Source organism: Hemitrygon akajei, chromosome 19 (assembly GCF_048418815.1).
Source record: "Hemitrygon akajei chromosome 19, sHemAka1.3, whole genome shotgun sequence".
Taxonomy (NCBI): domain Eukaryota; kingdom Metazoa; phylum Chordata; class Chondrichthyes; order Myliobatiformes; family Dasyatidae; genus Hemitrygon; species Hemitrygon akajei.
Window position 1 is genome coordinate 16,619,612 of NC_133142.1, and position 22,760 is coordinate 16,642,371.

At 38.1% G+C, this 22,760-nt stretch overlaps 1 protein-coding gene across 5 annotated transcripts in view; it reads right to left on the reverse strand.

Annotated features, from left to right (window-relative positions):
- iqsec1b (IQ motif and Sec7 domain ArfGEF 1b) overlaps window positions 1-22,760 on the reverse strand; it is a 455,019-nt gene that overhangs the window by 138,053 nt on the left and 294,206 nt on the right. The window contains exon 1 of one of the 5 annotated variants that reach the window (XM_073072149.1): window positions 11,317-11,609. The exons of the other annotated variants lie outside the window; for them this stretch is intronic. Coding sequence (XP_072928250.1) covers window positions 11,317-11,363 — 47 coding nt within the window. The 5' untranslated portion in view covers window positions 11,364-11,609. Of the gene's footprint in view, window positions 1-11,316; window positions 11,610-22,760 lie in introns of those variants that run through there. 5 annotated transcript variants of the gene reach the window in all.

Here is a 22,760-nt window from a genome sequence, read left to right on the forward strand (position 1 = left end):
GAGGGAGGGGAAGAAGGGGAAGGGAGGGGAAGACACATTGAGTGTGTGTCTTCAGTCTCCTGTACCTCCTCACTGATGGTCAGATTGAAAAGAGGGCATGTCCCAGATAGTGAGGGCCCTTCTTGAGACACCACCTTTTGAATTTGCCCTCTGTGGTGCGAAGGTATGTGCCTGCGATGGAGCTAGTTGAGTCTACAACCCTCTGAAGCCTCTTACGATCCTGTGTATTGGCACCTCAATACCAGGTGGTGTTGCAATCAATCAGAATGCTCTCTATGGTGTACTTGTAAAAAATTGCTGGAATCTTTGCTGACATACAGTTTCTACAGTTATATTAATAGCAAAAGGATAGTGGGGGATAAAATTGGTCCCTTAGAGAATCAGAGTGGACAGCTATGTGTGGAGCCGAAAGTGATGGGGGAGATTTTGAACAATTTCTTTTCTTCGGTATTAACTAAGGAGAAGGATATTGAATTATGTAAGGTAAGGGAAGCAAGTAGGGAAGTTATGGAAACTATGACAATTAAAGAGGAGGAAGTACTAGTGCTTTTAAGGAATATGAAAGTGGATAAATCTCCGGGTCCTGACAGGATATACCTCGGACCTTGAGGGGAGTTGGTGTAGAAATAGCAGGGGCTCTGACAGAAATATTTCAAATGTCATTAGAAACAGGGATGGTGCTGGAGGATTGGCATATTGCTCATGTTGTTCCATTGTTTAAAAAGGGTTCTAAGAGTAAACCTAGCAATCATAGGCCTGTCAGTTTGACATCAGTGGTGGGTAAATTAATGGAAAGTATTCTTAGAGATGGTATGTATAATTATCTGGATAGACATGGTCTGATTAGGAACAGTCAATATGGATTTGTGCGTGGAAGAATCATGTTGGACATGCAGAATGACAGTAGGAATTTTGTCTGAGCCTAACAAGAAAAGCTACACATTCCTGGCATAAATGCTTTTCTTGAGTCAGAACATTGGAACATTGGAATCTGTGCGTTTTGGTGGGATATGTATGTAAATCATAAGGACAAACTCATATTAACTAAAAGCTGTAAAAAAAACTGAGTTTTATTTGTCTAAAAATGCTCCAAAGATATGAAATGGGTTTATGGATAATTTAAAACCTCAAAAAAAGTGTGAGCATTTGAATCCATATTGGAGCCAGTTGATTGAAAAACAAAATGGGCACTAATTTCCTGTTGAAATAGTGCAATATGCAATTTTTATTGCAAAACTGCCCCCTGATTATCAACAGGTTCCTATCACAAACAAGAGAAAATCTGCAGATGCTGGAAATCCAAGACCTGCAGAAGGGTTTTGGCCTGAAACTTGACAATACTTTTTTCCATAGATGCTGCCTGGCCTGCTGAGTTCCTCCAGCATTTTGTGTGTGTTGCATGAACAGGCTCCTTATTGTTTACAGACATCCATCCATTAGTCTAGTTTGTGCAGTTTCAAAAATACACAAAATCACTCAGAAAGGTAGCCATACTTTTACAATATTGTAAATTAGGTGTTTCCTGTACCTGATAAAGTGGTCATTGAGCTCGTGGTCTTCTGCTGCTGTAACCCGCCCACTTCAAGGTTCACAATGTGTGTTCAGTGATGCTCTTCTGCACACCACTGTTGTTACGTGTGGCTATACAAGTCATGTTACAGTCTGACCATTCTCCTCTAACCACATCATTAACAAGGCATTTTTACCCACGGAACTGCTACTTACAATGTTCCTTCTAATTTTTTTCTAGTTGCGCAGACCAACCATTCCTCTGAGCAGGAACACTGCCTGAAAAGTGCATGGCACTTTAAATATTTTTAGTAATATGCATATTATAAATATTAAGAATGAAAATTTAAGAAAACACATACTTTTGATTGTATTTATTAATTCATTGAAGGGTATAATGAAATACAGTACAACAAAGAAAACCTTACAGGTTTCATAATGTTTTTCTCTTCCAGCTCTATTACAAATCCATTATCTATAAACACTGTCCAGATTAATTTCACATCCAGATGAAAGCTACATCTTAATCCTTATCAGATCATTGATACATCACTGTCATAAGCCAAATTAAAGTTGGTGATGAATCAGTATATAGGATTCAGCCCAGTACATCACCGGTAAAGCCCTCCCAATCATTTGGTACATCTACACGAAATACAGTCATAGAAAAGAGGAATCCATCATCAAAGATCCTCACCACCCAGGCCATGTTCTTTTCTCACTGCTGCCATCAGGTAGAAGGTACAACCAGGTTCAAGAACAGTTACTACCCCACAACCATGAGGCTCTTGAACAAAAGGGGATAACAGCACTCTCTTGCCCATCCATTGAGATGTTTCCACAACTAATTATCCCACTTTAAAGACTCTTTATCTCATTATCTAATGTTCTCATTATTTATTGCTGTTTATTTATATTTGCATTTGCACTTTGTTGTCTTCTGCACTCTGGTTGATCTTTCATTGATCCTTTTACAGTTAGTATTCTGTATATTTGCTGAGTATGTCCATAGGAAAATGAATCTCAGGGTCGTATATGGTTACATTTATGTACTTTGATAATAAAAATTACTTTGAACTTGGTTGTGAATGTAGGATGTATGGTTATGATTGACTTTGTGGATGACAGGAAAGTTGGTTGTGACGTGGGTAACAAGGAAGGTTGTCTAAGGTTACAGCAGGTGGAAGATTTGGTAGAACATTAGCAAATGGAATTCCAACAAGTGCAATGTGGTACAGTTCGAGAATTCAAATAGGGTAGGATGTCTACATGTAAATGGTAGGGTGTAAAGAAAGGTTGATAAACAGAAGAAGCTTGGGGTTCAAGTTCATTATTCCTGAAAATGGTTACAGATGAACAGGGTGGTGAACACAGCATATGGCATTCTTGCCTTCATGTGTCAGGGCATGGAATAAAAGAATTGGATATTATGTTGTAGTTTTACAAAACACTAGCAAAACCAAACTCTGTGTGCAATTGTGTGTGATTCTGGTTGCAGCACAATAGTAAGGATACGCTGAAAAGAGAACAGAGGAGATTCACCAGGATGTTAGCTGGATTGAAAAACCTCAGTTATGGGGAGAGATTGGATAGACTCAGGTTTTATTCCCAGTAATAAAGGAGGCTGTGGAGTGGCCTGAAAGAAGCATATAAAATTTTGATGCATAGATAAGGGAGGTGGTCAAAATCTTTTTCCCATGTTAGTGTATGGTATCAAAATCAATAAGGCATAAATCTAAGGTGAAAGAGAGGGTGTTATAATGGGGATTTGAGGGGCATGTTTTTCATAGTAGAAGAGGCTGATATCTAGAATGCATTGCCAGACTAGATGTTACACTCAAGAGCTATTTTGAAAAAAAAATTCCTAATGGAATCATACGGGATTAATGTAGATGGTCAAAATCTCAACATGGGTGTGGTGAGCCAAAGTGCTTGTTTCTGTGCCATATGACTATGACTCTCTGTTTTTCATTTCTATGACAATCACATTTGTAGAAATGATGTCAGCTTAACACTAGTCTTCAGGAAACAGCTGGATTTGGCAAACTTTGTTTAAGAATCCATAGAAAAAGTGCTTGCAATTACATGGAGCCTTGCACTTTGGCCCTACACTGTTTCAGCTGAATGATTTAAGTGGTAACGACCATTTTCCTAGCAAATGCAGCAGTGTTTTATAAACAGAAATGAATACAGCTAATGAATAGTTTGAAGCATTTTGGCTGCGACAGATATTTGGGTATGTTTGGGGCCAACAAACTTTGCTGATGAATGCTCTGCATTATTTAATATGAGCTGTCTAGGATTTATTCGCATTGCAACCTGCAATGGGACTGGCTGCTCAATGTTTTGGGGTTCCATTGTTTTAGACCTGATAGAACAGGAGGGATTAAAGGGGGAGGGGTAGCATTACCAACCAGGTAAAATGTCATGGCATTGCTCAGACAGGACAAGCTGCAGAGCTCGTATTCTGAGGCTATAAAGGTTGAACTAATGAATAAGAAAGGGATGACTACATTATTGGGATTATATTATGGACTATTATAATCATTATAATATTATAATCTGCAGGATTTAGAGGAGCAAATTTGTAGAGAGATGGTAGACTGTTACAAGAAATATAAGCTTGTGATAACAGGTGATTTTAACTTTCCCCATATTGACTGGGATTCCTGCATTACTGAAGGATTAGATGGGATAGAGCTTGTCAAATGTGTTCAAGAAAGTTTCTTTAACCAGTACATCAAGATCCCAACTAGAGAGGGAGATATACTGGATCTCCTATTAGAGAATGACACAGGGCAGGTGACAGCTTGTGTGGCGGAACACTATGCATCTAGTGATCATAATGCCATTACTTTCAAGATAATTATCGACAAGGATGCGTCAGGTCCTCAGGTTGAGATCCTAATTGGAGACAGGCCAATTTTGATGGCATCAGAAACGATCTGGAACATATATTCTAGCAAAGGTGGCACTTGGTAATTAGGAGGCCTTCAAAGGTGAAATTTTGAGAGTACAGAGTATGCATGTTCCTATATAATAAAAGGATAACAGGTTTAAAGACACTTGGTTTTCAAGAGATATTGAGGCCCTGGTTAAGAAGGAGGTGCACAACAGGAAGAACAAATGATGTACTTGAGGGGTATAAGAAATGCAAGAGAACACTTAAGAAGGGAATCAGGAGGGCTAAAAGAAGACACGAGTTTCCTCTAGCAGGCAAGGTTATGGAGTATCCCAAGGGCTTCCACAGATAAATTAAGACCAAAAGGATCAGAACTGGTTGTCTTGAAGATCAGAGAGGTCATCTATGCATTGAGCTGAAAGAGTTGGCTGAGATCTTAAATGGATATTTTGCATCTGTATGTACTCAGGAGATGTACTCAGAGTCTACCGAAGTGAGGCAAAACAGAAGGGAGGTCATAGACAGTATACAAATTATAGACGAGGAGGTGTTTGCTATCTTGAGGTAAATTAGCATGGATAAATCTTCAAGGTCTGACAATGTGTTCCCTCAGACTTTGTGGAAGGCAAGTGCGAAAAATGCAAGTGTCCTAGCAAAGATATCTTTATCATCCTTAGGCACAGGTGAGGTGCCAGAGGATTGAAGGATAACTAATGTTATTCCGTTGTTTAAGAAAGACTCAAAGGATAAACTGGGAAATCATAGGCCAGCGAGGCTGAAATCAGTAGTGAGAAAGTTTCTAAGGGAACAAATATGTAAGTATTATAAGACAGAGACTGTTTAGGGATAGTGTACATGGCTTTGTGTGTGTTAGGTCATGTCTAACCAATCTCATAGAGTTGTTTGAGGAAGTTACCAGGAAAGTTGAAGGCGGCAAGGCAGTGATGGTCCTATTTAGGAGGTTGGTCAAGAGGATTTAGTCGCTTAGCATTCAGGATAAGGTCATAAATTGGATTAGACATTAGCTTCATGGGAGTAGAGTGGTAGCAATGGTTGCCTCTCTGACTGGAAGCCTGTAACTAGCAGTATGTCACAGAGATGGTGCTAGATCTGTTGTTAAACGGATAATAATGTAGTAAACTGGATGAGCAAATATGTGGATGACACCAAGATTGGAGGTGTGGTGGACAGCGAGGAAGGTTATCAAAGCTTGCAGCAGGATCTGGATCAAATGGAAAATGGAATTAGTAAAAACTAATTTGGAGTATTGTGTGCAGTTCAGGTCACCTACCTACAGGAAAGAAATGAATCAGATTGAAAGTGTGCAGATAAAGTTTATAAGTACTGTATGTTGCCAGCACTTGAGGACCTGAGTTATAAGGAAAGGTTGAATAAGTTAGGAATTTATTCCCTGGAGCATGGGAGAATGAGGGGAGATTTGATAGTGGGGTAAATTATGAGGGGTAAAGATAGGGTAAATGTAAGCAGGCTTTTTCCACAGAAGTTGGGTAAAACTAGAGTCATAGGTTAAAGGTGAAAGGTAAAATGTTTAAGGGTAACATGAGGGGGAACACCTTCACTCAAAGGGTGATGAAAGTATAGAAAGAGCTGCCAGCAGCTCTTTTACAACATTCAAAAGTAATGTGGATAGGTAGATGAATGGAAGTGGTATGGAGGCTATGGTCCGGGTGCAGGTCAATGAGGCTAGGCAGATTGATATTTCAGCATGGATTAGATGGGCCAAAGGACCTATTCCTGTATTGTAGTGTTCTATGACTCTACGACTATCTTTTTTATTTAGAATCCTATTGAAAATCTGCATTTGGAATTAGGGCTATACCGTGTCAATAATTTAAAGTAGTACAGTGCCAGAAATATCAGATACTGGACTGATTAAACTAAATTCAAAGAAAAGATCAGCTCAAAAACCAGTCCAGAGAGAATAGCATTGAATGCGTGATTTATGCCAATCATCTACAGATAAGTTATCAAATCATAATAATTTACAGGAAATTTCCCCATTTCAGGAGAAGTAGGGTGCAAACACAGATAAGTTCAAAAAGATTAAAAACTTGAAGATCCAGAATTTATAATCAAAATAGAAAGTACAGAGAAAAATATACATTTTAATATTTTTGAAGCAGTTTTTAAGAAGAAATACATGAAACTGAGTCTCAATATAAAGTTCAAAGTAAATTTATTATCAAAGTACATATATGTCAACATATACAACCCTGAGATATATTTTCTTGTAGGCATACTCAATAAATTGATAATAGAATAATAATAGAATCAATGAAAGATTACACCAACTGAGCTTTCAACCAGTATGCAAAAGACAACAAACTGCACGTATAAAAAGTAAAAACATAATAATAAATAAATAAACAATAAGTATCAAGAACATGAGATGAAGAGACGTTGAAAGTGAGTCCATTGGTTGTGGGACATTTTAGTGATGGGCAAGTGAAGTTGACTAAAGTTATCCCCATTGATTCAAGAGCCAGATATGATCAGATTATGTGTAAAATATGTTCTACAAACCTGCCCAGTTTAAGTTTTCTGCCTTTACACGCATTATCATTTGGCCACATCCACAATTATGAGCTAATAACGTCTCCTACAGTTTAGCCAGACTCCAAGTTTTGGATTATATATTCTAAGTATCAGATGTGCAGCAACATAGTAAATGGAATTTGTCAACTTTGTTATTTTCTACAATCTTTGAGCACCAAAATACACAGGTATTCTTTGAAGATATATAATAAATGACAAACTGGAAGTGTACTATAAAGCAGAATAACAAAACAATGCAATCAAATGAAAAAGACAAGAACACAATAGCAGAGCCAGAAGGCCCGTTTCATCATTACTTCATATGTATAATCAATTATACATACTTCATATGTATAATTCAGCCAACTAAAAGTCAAAGTGATGGACTCATTCCAAACTGCGTTCAATTTGCTGGCCCCAAATTAATACTACACACACAAATAAAATGAGCAGCTCTGCTGCTAGGAGTATATATTTTGCACATTTGAGACATTCTTTCAGGAAGACATCATCACATTTGTTTCAAATTTAAGTCCATTCAACTGCAAGCTGCACTTCATACAGGCACTTCTTCCATCCAAAAAAAAAAGCATTTTTTAATTCCAATCATTAGAAATATGTGAAATGTTGAAATTTCAAAGCTGGAACCAATGACATCCCATCTTTTCTTTTAGGCAGAGTACCATGACTCATCACCTCAAACTTCATAAATTTTGACAAACATAACAGCAGCAATGCCTCCTTGTGACCAGTCTACTTCTCACTCAGTTGTACACAACTGCTGAATAAAAGTTGACTGTCAGCTACTTACACCACAGCATGGTATATCGGCTAATTCATGAACAGAATATGTCCTATGACTGTTCATGAATTCAAACACAAATTTTTTCAGTAATTGTAGTAAATTAACCATATTTCCAAATGCGATTAGGGCAGAAGTGTCCACATTGGATATCATTAGGCCATGAAACAACAGCAAATTGAGGTACATGTTCATTTTCTTAATTACAAATAATTAACAATACGTTAACACTTCTGGCAATAGCAGCTTTGTCTGCTTACAAACAACATTCAAGGAGCTCTTTAGAATCCAGGACAAAGCAATGGACTTGACAGGCACCATCCGTAAGTCTCTACATCTATTTCTTCTGTCACCACTGTAGAACAGCTGTGGTGTGTGTCATTTTCAAAACACACTGTAGATTTTCGCCTATTTAGCACGTACCCAAATCAAAACCCCAGCCATGAAGAAGTAAGGAGCAGCGGACATGTGGGAATAGTACACCATCCTGATTTAGAAACGTAGAAATCCTACAGTGCAATACAGGCCCTTCAGCCCACAATGTTGTGTCAAACATGTACTTACTTTAGAAATTACCTCGGGTTACCCATAGCCCTCTGCTTTTCTAAGCTCCATGTACCTATCCAGGAGTCTCTTAAAAGACCCTATCATATCTGCCTCCACCACTGTTGCCGGCAGCCCGTTCCACGCACTCACCACTCTCTGCGTAAAAAACTTACCCCTAACATCTCCTCTATACCTGCTTCCAAGCACCTTAAAACTATGCCCTCTCGTGTTAGCCATTTCAGCCCTGATCTGAACTTACGTTACTGCTCCCGCAAAATTACAGGAACTAAACCCTTACCTAAAAAGATATATTTTGCTATCTTTCATAACTGTCCTCCCTCCTTCGTGGTGTAGACGTACAGCTACGTTGCTTTTGAGATTCTAGGCCTATCAGCTTTTGAATTAACACTAAAATGACCTGCAGGGATAAATGATAAATGCAAACCTTGCCAGTAAGCAAATACAATGTTGTTAGGCCATGTTTTAATTGTACAGAGTCCTAAACCTTGATGACTGTTCCACAATCTCTCTGGCCCAAAGAAACATATTTAGAGCACAAGGTAGGCTATTTCCTCAATTGAAGTAATAAGAAAAACTTACAGTGCATGTCTAGTCATTATTTTGCCTCTTAGAAAATGATTAAAATATTGGTTAAAAGTCATGTCAGTTCCTGGTTTGCTGCCAGTGTGAATTCTTCAATGTTCAGCTTGCTTAATCGCCTCATTATTTCCAGACCCAGGAGGTTGGTTACAATACCAGACAGTAACCAGTCTCAGGAGAATATAAATACAAACTACATGAACCACTCTGTTTACAGTTTCTTAATGCAGCCAGTTGCTATTATTCTGCCACCAACAAAATCTGGATTAATGTTGGAATCACATCAACTTTCAACAAACAAAGTTTAGTAGATCCATTGATCATCACAAAACAGAGCAAAAATTGCAGTGCAGTAACAAAAGGTTGCTGAGATCATTGCATTCTTTTCAATATGAATTGACTCTATTAAAAGCAGTAGGGTAGCATGTAATGCAAATTGAAAAGCAGGACACACTACTATCAACATAAATATATTCTGATAGGCAAATTGATATTAATTAACAACTTTAGCTTCAAAAGAGTATAACTGGCCCAGATGCCTTCACCAATATTAAAATGCAGCAGGTTTCATCATTGAAAATTAATGATTAAATCAAGAAAATGAAGAAAAATAGCAGAGGTTTGCGTCCACTAGAAATGCTAAGTAAAATGATTTGACTAAGTTTTCATCAAAATACTCAAGATTAAACATTTAACCAAGAGGGATTTACTGTGATTCCTCCCAGATTCCAGTCCTGAACTGGATTTCGCCATTACTCATATAAATATACCCTGCACATTTTTTAACCGTAAATTGCATTCAAAACTGATACTTGCATAAAACAACTATCAAGGATCAAGGAGTAATATGACAATGCAGTTTCTACCCTTAATAAAATCCTCCTGGTGACAAATTCAGATTAATCTATACTTTCATATAAATTATGTTAAAAAATTCGAATCAGATGCCCGTATTCCAAATGGATATATATTTTTCATATCACATACCCTGAACAAAATTTGTGTCATGCCTTTTGAATAACTAAGGAGATCAAATGCTACCCCAATGACAAAGGACCATTCTGACATTACAACTGCTATTATTTTAGCAAGAGTGACAAGACATAAAAAAATCTGAACTTCACCACAGCATTTGTTAAATCCCTTTTTTTTCTAGGAGTTGTTTGAATATGAACGAGTGTAGCTTTTTAGACACCAGGTGCCATGTTTTGTCAAATGTGAAACATGAACAACGATGTTGCCCACAGTTGAGGGCAACATCATTTTTCATGCTTCAGATTTGAGAAAAGATCTTAGAACAATTTTATTAAATTGTCAAGAGCATCAAAGCAGAACCTATCCCTGGATTACAGGATCTTTATTTTGCAGATTTTTATTCTGATCTGACCAGCTGACAGAAGAGAATAATATTGGGCCGAGGGATGCTTAAATTGAGATTAGCGAATTTAGTTCAAACTAGAAATCAGCAAATAGCAAGCCAGAAGTTTTTAACAACCGGAATAGATCCTCCTAAAATGGGCCCACAATTTGCAAATTGAGCAGCAACTCCACCCATGCAAAGCCTTATCTAATCTGTATGCACAAGACTGTTTTGATGTTAAAATTGCCTGACTTGGATGAAGATTTTGGATTTTAAGTTTGTGAAAATCAACTAACTATACAGACACTGGGAAATGGAAAAAAAATTAAAATGTTGAGCACTCTGAACGTACTCTTTTTTTGTAGCCTTGAAAGTTTACACAGCATGAAGTATGTCCTCGCCTATGCGAGTTTTTAAGCTCTGAGGTTTTAAAATACATAAATCTCTATAGAATTCAATAAGATTTATTCCATTGTTTATAGTCTCAATCATTCTTTAAAGTTAAAATAAAACTGGGTAACAATTAAAACACAGGTAATTAAAAGTGTTTAACAAAATCAAAAGAGTAAAACTAGATGTTTTTAACCTCGATATCCTTCAATCCCTATTGAAATCAATGGAGCTGTTGATTTTGCACTGGGTTTTGGAGGATTCAAGAATTGACTCAGTTGTGTAAATGCTGGGCAATCTTAAGAAGTTCAGAACTTCTGTCTTTGACTATAAAAGTTTTGAATTCTTTGGCATTTAAACTTAAAAATATCTACTGTCCTACTTGGAGCCACTATCATTTACTAGTAAAATCTGGTACCAACAGTGTATCTGCATCCTCTTAAAAACTTTTCAGTCAAAACTGAAATAATTAATCTTCAAATATCACTGCTTACACTATGTATAATGCCTTACATTTTAGATTTCCATCTGATGTTTTAGACTACCAACTTATTTTGAGAGAAAAAAAACTTCTGAAAGTCTTCAAATTATTTAATATAATATACATACAATTCTGCCCCAATAAATAAATAAACTTAAAGCATGTCATACCTGATCGTCCGCACAGAGATACAGTATTTCCACATTAGATTCCACATGTTTTTGGAATTGCCAATTTGGTCATTTTATTTCTTCAGATCATGGAGTTTTACAGTTGCAGCAGAGTAAAAGGCAGCTTTCAAAAGCAAGAAAATTATTTCCTGGTGCTGCCAGCAGGCAGTAAATGACTCACAGGCATTTAACAATTTCCATCTCAACTTATTTAAGGAAAATGTGCATGATCTGAAGCCTCAAGAGAACGTTGTTAATATTTTTCCAAGATTTTGTTTGCCACTGTACTTTGCAACATTGCTGTGTTTGCCTGATAAATACTTTGTTGATTGTTGAAAGAAAAAGAATAACTAAGACGTATGATGCTCACAATTACCAAGTAAGGTAAAAGTCTAAACAACCCTATGTGATTTGACAGCCGAGTTCGGCACTGGATAAGATTGGTTGGGCCCCTGAATATTACTTACCAGAAGACAGCAAGTAATCAACAACACACCCCAAATCATCTGTTAGGGGCTGTTTAAGCTCTCAGCTGTCTGCTAAGATTTTTTTTAAACTTGTCTAGTATAATAAAACATTTCATATGGAATTAGTGATGAATAGATCTGTGTATCTTTCCTGTAAAACATTTGGCAAGAAACTATAAAGTGTGGTTTTTAAAATGGTTTATTTCAGTGAAGTCACCACTTGAAAATTATAAAATTCAGAACTCCAGAAATGAAAACTTCTGTTCTGCAAATTTTACATCGAATTAAATATCTAAATCGGGAAGCATTTTGTTCGGCTATTCTTTGAGGAAAACTCAGCCAATAATACTTAAAACAAGGACTGGATTAGGCAAAATTCTAGAGTATGAATTTTCAAAGCACATTCTTCAGAAGGCCTAGAGGAGTTGAAATTCTTTCTATTTAAAATGGTTTTGAATTCCTGGTACTTCTAAAGCTACTTAGAGCTTATTAAGGTTGGAACATAGAACAGTACAGCACATGAATAGGCCATTTGGCCCACTATGCCTGTGCCCACTAAAACACCAATTCAAACTAATCCCTCCTGCCCATATCCAACCATTCTCCACCTTCTTACGTGCCTGTCTAAATGCTTCCTAAATGTTGCTATTGTATCTGCTTCTACCAATTTTCCTAACAGTGCATTCCAAACACACACCATTCTGTGTAAAAAAAAACTCAGCTGATAAATCTCCTTTAAACTTTCCACCTCACACTTTAAAGCTATGTGTTCTAGTATTTCACTTTTCCATCCTGGGAAAAAGATAACATCTACCCCATCTAAGGTCCTTATAATTTTTATCACTCTTCTATCAGGTTCACCTTTAGCTTACGACACTGGAGAAAATTATGCAAATTTGTCCAACCTCTCCTTATATCTAATACTCAATAATCCATCTAATTTCTTGGATTACAGAGTAATCTATACTCACTCAAGAACCTCTTCACCTCTCTTGTAAAGTGGAGTCCAGAGCTGTACCCAAAATGCCAAATATGTCTTAACCAGTTGTATATAGCTGCAGAATGACTTTCTGACAATTATGCTGAATATCTTGACCAATGAAGGCAAGTATGCCATGCACCTTCTGTGCCACCCTACGTACTTGTGTTGCTACTTATTGGCTGCCCCATACACCAGTGCTCATAAAGATCCTGCCATTTACTGTATGTTTTCTTCTTGCTTTTAGCTTCCCAAACTGTAACATCTCAAACTTACCAAAATTAAACTTTCTCTGTCCATATTTATTTATTTTATTTAGGTACAGCACAGAACAGCCCACAGACAATTTACAATAACCAAGTAACTAGTACATCTTTGGAAAGTGGAGAAAACCAGAGCATCCACAGGAAACCACTACGCTTGTGGGAAGGACGTACAAATATCTTACAGACAGCACGGGAATTGAACTCCAAACTCTAACACCCTGTGCTGTAATAGCATCAAGCTAACCACTATGCCACCATGATGCCCAACTGGCCTATGTCCCACTCAAGCCCCTGGCAACCTCTGTCACTAACCACAATTCCATCAAAGTTTGTATTGTCTGAAAAGTTCCCAATAACTCCACCAATATTTTTGTTATATCCTCAAATAATCCTCTTTGAGGATATAATGAGCGCAGTGGATAGAGGGGAACAGATTGACATTATTTACTTGGATTTCAGAAGGCATTCAATAAGGTGCTTCATAAAATCTCTATGCATCCTTATCTTATCCATCATCCTTAAGCTAAGGATGCATAGAGTTGGGGGTGATGTATTAGCATGGTTAACTAATAGAAAGCAGAGAGTTGGATACATGGGTATAACTGTGCTTGGCAATCAGTGGTGAGCGGTGTGCCTGAGGGTTGGTGCTGGGCCCGCATCTGTTCACAATATACATTAATAATCTGGAAGAGGGGACCGAATGCACTGTATCTAAGTTTGCTGATGATACTAAATTGAGTGGAAAAGCAAATTGTACAGAAGATACAGAGTCTGCAGAGAGATATAGATAGGTTAATTGAGTGGGCAAGGGTCTGGCAGATGGAGTACAATGTTGGTAAATGTGAGGTCATCCACTTTGGAAGGAAAAATGGAAGAGCAGATTATTATTCAAATGGTAAAATGTTGCAGCATGCTGCTGTGCAGAGGGAATTTTGTGCATGAATCACAAAAGGTTGGTTTGCAGATGCAGCAGGCTATCAAGAACGTTGGCTTTCATTGCTAGAGGGATTGAATTTAAGAGCAGGGAGGTTTTGCTGCAACTGTACAGGGTACTGGTGAGGCTGCACCTGGAGTACTGTGTGCAGTTCTGGTCTCCCAACTTGAGGAAGGACATTCTGGCTTTGGAGGCAGAGCAGAGGAGGTTCAGCAGGTTAATTCCAGAGATGAGAGGGTTAAGTTATGAGCAACAATTGAGTCACCTGGGACTGTACTTGCTAGAATTCAGAAAACTGAGAGGAGATTTTATAGAAACATATAAAATTATGAGAGGGATAGATAAGATAGAGGTGGGAAAGTTGTTTCCACTGGTGGGTGAGACTAGAACTAGGGGACATAGCCCCAAGATTCAGGGGAGTAGATGAGGAAAAACTGCTTCTTTCTGAGAGTGGTGAATCTGTGGAATTCTCTGCCCAATGAAGCAGTGGAGGCTACCTCAGTAAATACATTTAAAACAAGATTGGATAGATTTTTGCAAAGTAGGGGAATTAAGGGTTATGGGGAAAAGGGAGGTAGGTGGAGATGGCACAGTGGCCAGATTAGCCATAATCTTATTGAATAGCAGAGCAGGCTGGACAGGCCAGATGGCTCCTATTTCTTATGTTCTTATATTTATATACATCATAAAGGAAGGTTGCAGAATTTATCCTTATTGAACACCACAGGTCACGGTCCTCCAGTTAGAATTACACAGCTCCACAACATTTTTCTGTCTTCCATGTCCCATCCAATTTTGAATCCAATCTACCAAGTTTCCATGTATCTTATGTCCCATAATGTTCAGGATCAGCCTAGCATGTGGGACCTTGTCAAATACTTGATTAAACTTTATGTGTACAACATCCACTGCCTTTCCGTCATCTATTATCTTTGTCACCTCCTCAAAAATCTCAATCAGATTTTGACGTGGCCTCTACTGGAAAACACCCATTGACTGTCCTGAACAAGCCTATATGCAAATACATCCTATCCCTCAGAATTTTGTTGAGTAATTTCCCTAACCCCATATGCCTATATCCTACCATACCCTACCTGTTCATGTGTCTGCCTTTAGGTCTTTTAAATGTTGCTCCTCATAGCTATCTACCACTTTCCCCAGTGATGCAAGGCTCACCGGCCTACAATTTCCAGGAAATTATATTGCATTTTAACTTTAGGAATCAAAAACTCAATCTTCTATGGAGACTGAGAGCATGTCAGCGTATTGAATATTTATTAACTATCCTCACTAAATATACCAATTTTTCACCAAAGAAAGTGATAGTAGAAAAGTTATTTTATGATAAAAGCTGAGGAGGAAAGATAAAGGTGTGATCAGCTTTATCAATACCATAAAATTACTCTTTCCAGCTGCCCAAGGATTCAGTCTGGGGAAAACAAGAACATCTTTTCAAAAACACCTTCTGGTCTCTGATCCTCAGGCAATTTCATAACCACTGAGCCATTGCCTTTTTAACATTATGTGATTATTCCCAAGATTAATATGTAGTACTTCATTAAATACCTTTCTGAAGTCCATGCACCAAACATTATTTACATTACTCTTGTGAACCCTTAAGGCCTTAAAGAATTCAAACAAATTCATCAAATAAGCAAGGCAAACTCACTTTTACAAAATACTAGCTACACCGATGAGTCGTGTGATGTACCAACTTTTGAGCATAATTTATGATTTCAAGAGATTTTAGAAAGTGCAGACAGATTCATTACATAAAACCAGAGTTCAACAATTATTCACTTCCTGTAACTGAAAACAAAAGTAAAGCTCTTCTCCTTGGAGGTGTTCCAATGCACAATTGGAAGATATCTAGAAAGCTCAGAGCAGATACACTGCTGAGGTTCTGACTAAGCCTTTAAAAGAGGGTAAAGTTCTGCAGCCAGCTGTACTCCTGTCAAAGCCATGAATCTCTGTTTACATTTTTCTAAAGTCTAATGTCCAATTTAAAATAAATAAACTATGATAAACTAAATAATTATTTAGACACATTAAAACAAATCTGAAAGAAATATATTAATTTATTATTTTTCCCTTCAACATCAAAAAGAGATGGTCATTTATTTCAGAAAGGGCGGGGAGAGGGAGGGTTGGGGTGGTGCAAATGCTCCTATCTACATCAATGGTGTTGAGTTTGAGAGCTTCAAAGCTCCTAGTCATGGACATTATTGATAGCTATCCTGGTCTAACCACATTGATGCCATAGCCAACAAAGCTCACCAATGCCTCTACCTTCTCAGGAAGCTAAAGAAATTTGACATGTCCCTGTTGACCCTTACCAATCTTTATCAATGCACCATAGTAAGCATTCTGTCTAGATGCATAACAATTTGGTATAGCAACTGTATGCACATGACCACAAGAAATTGCAGTGAGCTGTGGACATAGCTCAGCATTTCACAGGAACCAGCTGCCCCTCTACGGGCTCTGTCTATACTTCTCACTGCCTGAATAAAGCAGCCAGCATAATCAACGAGCATATCTACCTCAGACATTCTCTCTCCGATTGGGCAGAAGATACAAAAGCCTGAAAGCACGTACAATCAGGCTCAATGATAGCTTCTATCCCACTGTTATCAGATTCTTAAATGGACCCTTGTATAAGATAGACTCTTAATTTCACAGTCTACTGTAGTAATATTGGTAGTGCTCTAATTTGTTCTGCACTTCATTTAAATATGTAATTTTTTACTCAGTTCAACAGTAGCTCGTCTTTTTTTAAACTATTTCCACGAAACTTCAGCTAACTGTAATTGCATTGAATTGCTGCTAAGTTAATAAATTTCCCGACTGTTTCTGATGTTAGCTAATCAGATGTACTGGTTCTGATGTGTCCCAATTATCTGGAATCCACTTTATACAGTTTTAAATGCATTAAGTTAAATGAAATTATGACACCTTATTGTTAAAAGTAAATTTTACTTGGTCATCTCGGTTCAGGAGAGAAGTGCAAATTAAAATAACATTTCTTTCACCTTGTAAATAAATGACACCGAATGTCACAAATACAATGACTGAATTTCAAGTACAACATGCAACTCAAAATTATTAAAATTAAAATAACAAACAAGAGAAAATTTGCAGATGCTGGAAATCCAAGCAACACACACAAAATGCTGGAAGAACCTAGCAGGTCAGGCAGTATTTATGGAAAAGAGTACAGTCGATGTTTCGGGCCAAGACCCTTCATCATAAACTATATTTCCCCTTTTAAAATGATTTTAAGAGAAAATGCTATTATTTTCAGCAGACATAATGCAATACTTCTTTGATTGTCAGTTTGTGCACCTGTCACTGCCCACTGTTTTCTCGAATGGTTTTGCCTTTTCATGCAGAATTCAAAATGAGTCAGAATAAATGGCACTCAAAATTTTGGGAAACATTCACTTGCCATTTAGACTGTAGCAAATCTGTCATAATAAATGGAAAAATACTTTTTAAAAGTAGTTATTTGAGATAATCTGAGATAAATAATAAAATGCACTTTAGAATGTGTTGAGCCATGAGTGGCATTTACAATTCATTACATGAAATTTTGAGAACAATTTCTGAATTAGCCTCACTGCTTCAAAACAGTTGATAGAAAATACAATAACAATAATAATAAAACTAGGTAGGGCACCTAGTATTAATCAAAGGAGTAGATTAGGATGTGATGAAGTCTCATTCAACCTGGATCACCTTACAAATTCCTCAGAAATATCTAGGGATTGGTACCAAAAATTAATCCATCAAACAGCTGCCTGATGAAGACCATACTCGTAGAATCATTGATTTCAAGCAGCATCCAGGTCTCTTGCATCATGACCTAGAAATAGAGGCACAGTTTTACTTTGAGGAAGAGTGGCCAAAGGAACTCTCATCCATGAAGTCCAATAACACCCAATGAAGCATAGGAAAAGATACTGCTGATTACCACTTGATGGACACCCCAACGTAAAAACAGTATCATTAAAAACATAAGCTACCTACCATTGATCTTGGAAATGGATTCAGACATAGTAAATTGCTCTCATCTCGGTTCAACTTTATATAGTTGTCCTCATTGAATCTGCACATAAGTGTTTCATAGAACCAAGCCCTTTCAGCTCTTTTCATCCATATCAACCCTGATACTGGCTATGCTTATCTTATTTGCCTGCATTAAGCCTTTAACCTTATATGCTTTTCTGATCCAAGTATCACTCTAAATGCCTTTATAACATTCAACAAGAATTGTATCTGCCTCCACCACCTCCTCTGGCAACAGTTTCCAGATACTCATCATGCCTGGTTTGAAAACCTAACGCTTGGATCTCCCTTCTCATTTTAAATCTGTGCCTTCTAGTTTTACACTCTACTGATCTAGGATAAATTGACCATCTATTTTACAAACCTTGATAAAGCCAACTCTCAGCCTCCTACATTCCAGTGAGATTAAATTCAGCCCATCCAATCTTCTTTTTACAAGAAGTCTTCCGTTATTGGTAAAATCAAGTCTCTCTCTCGCTCTCTCTTTTTGTCCTTACACATCATTCCTATAAAGTGATGACCAGAAATGTGCACAATATTCTATAAGTGCAGTCTAACCAAAATGGAGATAAAGTCCTGTCTTGACACAAAAAACACCCTCTGCACTACCATGGGGCCCAGTAGGGTAAATTCAGAAAAGCTTTGACAGCTCACAGCTGGAATTTCTGACAGGAGCCAGCTCTGTGACCTCATGTTTCCACAAAATCCTTCACTCACTATAATCAAGCCAGGGTATCAGCTTTGGTTCAGTGAGGATTGTGGAAGGACTTACTAGGAGAGTACAATGCAGGTTCTACTGAAGGGTTTCAGCCTGAAACTTCGACTGTACTCTTTCTCTAGATGCTGCCTGGCCTGCTGTGTTCCTCCAGTATTTTGTGTGTGTTGCTCGGAACAGAAAACTAAACTGCTTTCCTCTGAGAGATCATCCCTCCCCAATCCTCCAGCACCTACCCACAACACTTACGAAAATAAGAAACTTGTTACTGAGGGGAATGAGCAGAGTGGAATCCTGCACTTTCTGCCTACCCCTTCTATCTTTCCTGGTAGTCAACCAAATACCTGTACATGAGGTGTAACCATCTCAAAAAGCTTCTGTCTGTGATGCTTTCAGAACCATGTACGCATCAGACTGCAACTCCATCCACTCACTACAATTAATCAGGAATTGCAGCTAGATACATTTTCCATAGGTAGTACTTAGGTACATTGGAAGTTTCCTAGTTCTCCCACATCCTGCAGGAGAAGCATACAAATGCTCTACGTCTTTAAGCTACCAAGACTACAAAGAATAGTAAAATACAACTGTAATTATGGAGTTATTTCTTTTAGAGCAATGATCCTCCACTTAGCACTACACATTGATCTGTTGTCTGCACAATGGCTGTTGTCTACGTATGCACATTGTGCTCTCTCTCTCTCGCTGCAATGTGAATACACCAGTTAAAGCTATCTCTCACCAACATGCTTTCATTTAATATAAATACAGTTGTGCACAGACACAACAAATTGGCGACGAGTACAAACCTGAATGTCAGAACCAATTGCACTGACAGTTACGGGATGAAACAGCACAAGGTGGCCGTCATAGATGATAATAAACACAAGTACAGTGCAGAGTAGCAGTGAAAGACTCAATGAATTTAAAGTGAAAATAATGTCGCAATGGCTTCAGTCAGGAAAGTTGATGAATTTGATAGTGTTAATGAAGGCTGGAAGTCGTATATCAAGAGGGTTAACTGTATTATAACACAAACAACGTGGAGAAGCAAAAGAAAGCCCCTACATTTCTTAGCTTAATGGGCCCAAGAAAGTGCAGTTTCTTAAGCAACCTAGTAACTCCTGAAAAGCCAGCAAGCAAGACATTTGACAAAATTGTTACAATTTTACAAAATCACTTGAGCTGATAATAGCTGAGAGATCTAGGTTTTACAAAAGGAACCAGTCAAAAGATGAAAGACTTTCTGAATACATTGCAGAACTGTGCAAACTTTCCTGGTACTGCGACTTCAGAGATGGACTTTCTGATGCATTAAGGGACAGGCTTGTATGTGCAAGCATAGCTAAAACAATCAAAAGAGACTATTATCAAAAAGAGAGCTAACCTTAGAACAGGTATTGACCACTGCAGTACCATTAGAGACTATGGCAAAGGACACAGCAGAACTATGGAAAAGGTTAGAATACGAAATGCACAAAATGTCCCTGAATGGTGCAAAAAGCAAAAAAATTATCGATGTGGCAAATCCTCCCATGATGCAAATGACTGTTGGTTCAAAGAAAAAGTCTGCAGAAAGTATCACAGACAAGGTCACATAGAGAGAGTGTGCAAGGCAGACAAAAAGCACAATTGAGTGAAAAATCTCAAATATTAAGCAAAAAACTAAGCAAGTGCATAAAGCTACTAAATGTAAAACAGAATCAGACAACATAGAGTCTGACAAAGATGAACTGTCATGCCTAGAATTGCACAGTATTACGGAAGCAGATCACAATATAATATGGATCACAATAGACGTGTCTGCTGTAAAACTAAAAATGGAGTTGGATACAGGGTCAGCTTTGTCCATGATTCCAGACACCGACTACAACAGACAGTTTTCTAAGATACCATTAGAAACAACTCAGTGATGCTAAAGACCAACACAGGCGAAAAAGTGTCCCCCAAAGGCAAATTGAAAGTGAAGGTGACAAATGGAGGCCAAACACAACAGCTAGAGCTTTATGTATTGAAAAGTGGAGGTCCAGCATTTTTCAGACGTGAATGGTTGAGAAAAATCCAACTAGACTGGCATTCAATCAAAGCTCACAGTGTGAGATCCACAGGCAATGGCAGTCCAAACGGTAGTACTAAACAGGCACTAGCACAGCTGCTTAATACTAATAAGAAAGTGTCTGAGAAGGAAATAGATAAACAGATCGAAGACTTGGCCAAAAGCTGTTTGGGATGCCAAAAAGTTCTAAATGCACCTCCACAGGCAGCGTTACACTCGTGGAAGTAGCCGTCGTCACCATGAGAAAGAGTATATATTGACTTTGCTGGCCCATTCATGAACTCCATGTCCTGATTGCTGTGGATGCTCATTCGAAGTGGCCAGAGGCTATACCAATGATGACAACCACCTCAGCAAAGGCTGTCTCTGCCCTGAGGACCATCTTTGCCAGGAATGGCTTACCAGAATGACAATGGACCATAATACACGTCAGAAGAATTTCAAATGTCCATGAAGAAAAAGGGCATCAGACATTTCAAGTCAGCTCCTCACCACCCAGCAACGAATGGGTTAGCTGAGAGGTTTATCCCAACCTTCAGGAAGCCCATTAAAGCAACAGGCAAAGAGGACATTTCTCCACAGCACAAAGTGGCTAACTTCCTTTTTGTGTACAGGTTTCCCCCGCAATCCGAAGGTAGAGCGTTCCTATGAAACTGTTTGTAATCTGAAATGTCGTAAAGCGAGGAAGCAATTACCATTAATTTATATGGGAAAATTTTTTGAGCATTCCCAGACCCAAAAAAATAACCTACCAAATCAAAGCAAATAACACATAAAACCTAAAATAACACTAACATATAGTAAAAGCAGGAATGATATAATAAATTTACACCCTATATAAAGTAGAAATATTGCAGGTACACATATTGTAGTTTTTCTTATCAAACTCGGGAAGGCAGTAAACTAAAATCGATTTAGAGAAAAAAAAAATCGGCACATGCACGTATACGTACGCACATGCAAACAACTGCCTGCACAAGGTTTCACGGTCATTGTAGTCTTTCTTGGGGTAAACACACATATAAAACGGGCATCTTTTTCTCATAAAAGCGAAAATCCTCTTTGGTTAGCGAAAGCAGGTACTAATGTAAGCCTTTCGTAACAGCAAGTTGTTGTAAATCGAACTTTCGAAAAGCGGGGGCCACCTGTATTGAAAATTATGAGCAGGAATCTGAGATCTCACATAAACCTCCTGAAACCAGGCCTCTGGAGAAAAGTACAGAATAAGCAGTTCATAAACAGTACAGCCATGTGAAGCAGCAAGGAGCTCCAAGATTGGACAGGAAGTCATTGCACGTGATTACCAAAAAGACAAGTGGACATCCAATAGGAGAGCTACAAGAACTGGACCACTAACATACACCAGTGGATATTGGAGATCAGACATGGAGACATCATGTGGACCTGATACTGGATGCTCAACCGAAGAACACACCTGAGTCGATTGCCCCAACAACACGGACACATTAGAGTCACCGGACTTACCTCCAAGTGATGATCATGTCACTGACAGCAACGTGACACAAGAAACCAAAAACGTTGTCTTAGACAAGACACATACCAAACCCATTGCCACTCAACAAGAGATGTGACAAAAATGTTATCATTGACAACACACCTGCTAAACCTGATGCCACTCCACAAGTCCAGAGGCGCTATCCTGAAAGAAAGAGAGCGCCACCCAAAATACTAAACCTTTAGAACTGTGAAGTTAGTTATAGACTGCTATTGTTTATTTGGAATATGGGTTTATGGAAAGAAAATTGAATGTTTTGTATATTTACAGCTTTATGTTGCATTAATCTAAAGGGGGAGGAAGTGTAATATATAAATCTACTTATACAGATCTATTTCTTTTAGAGCAATGAGCCCCCCCCCCACCCCCACCCCACACTACATATCGATCTGTTGTCTGGGCATGCACTGTTGTCTATACATGTAGATTGTTCTCTCTCTCTC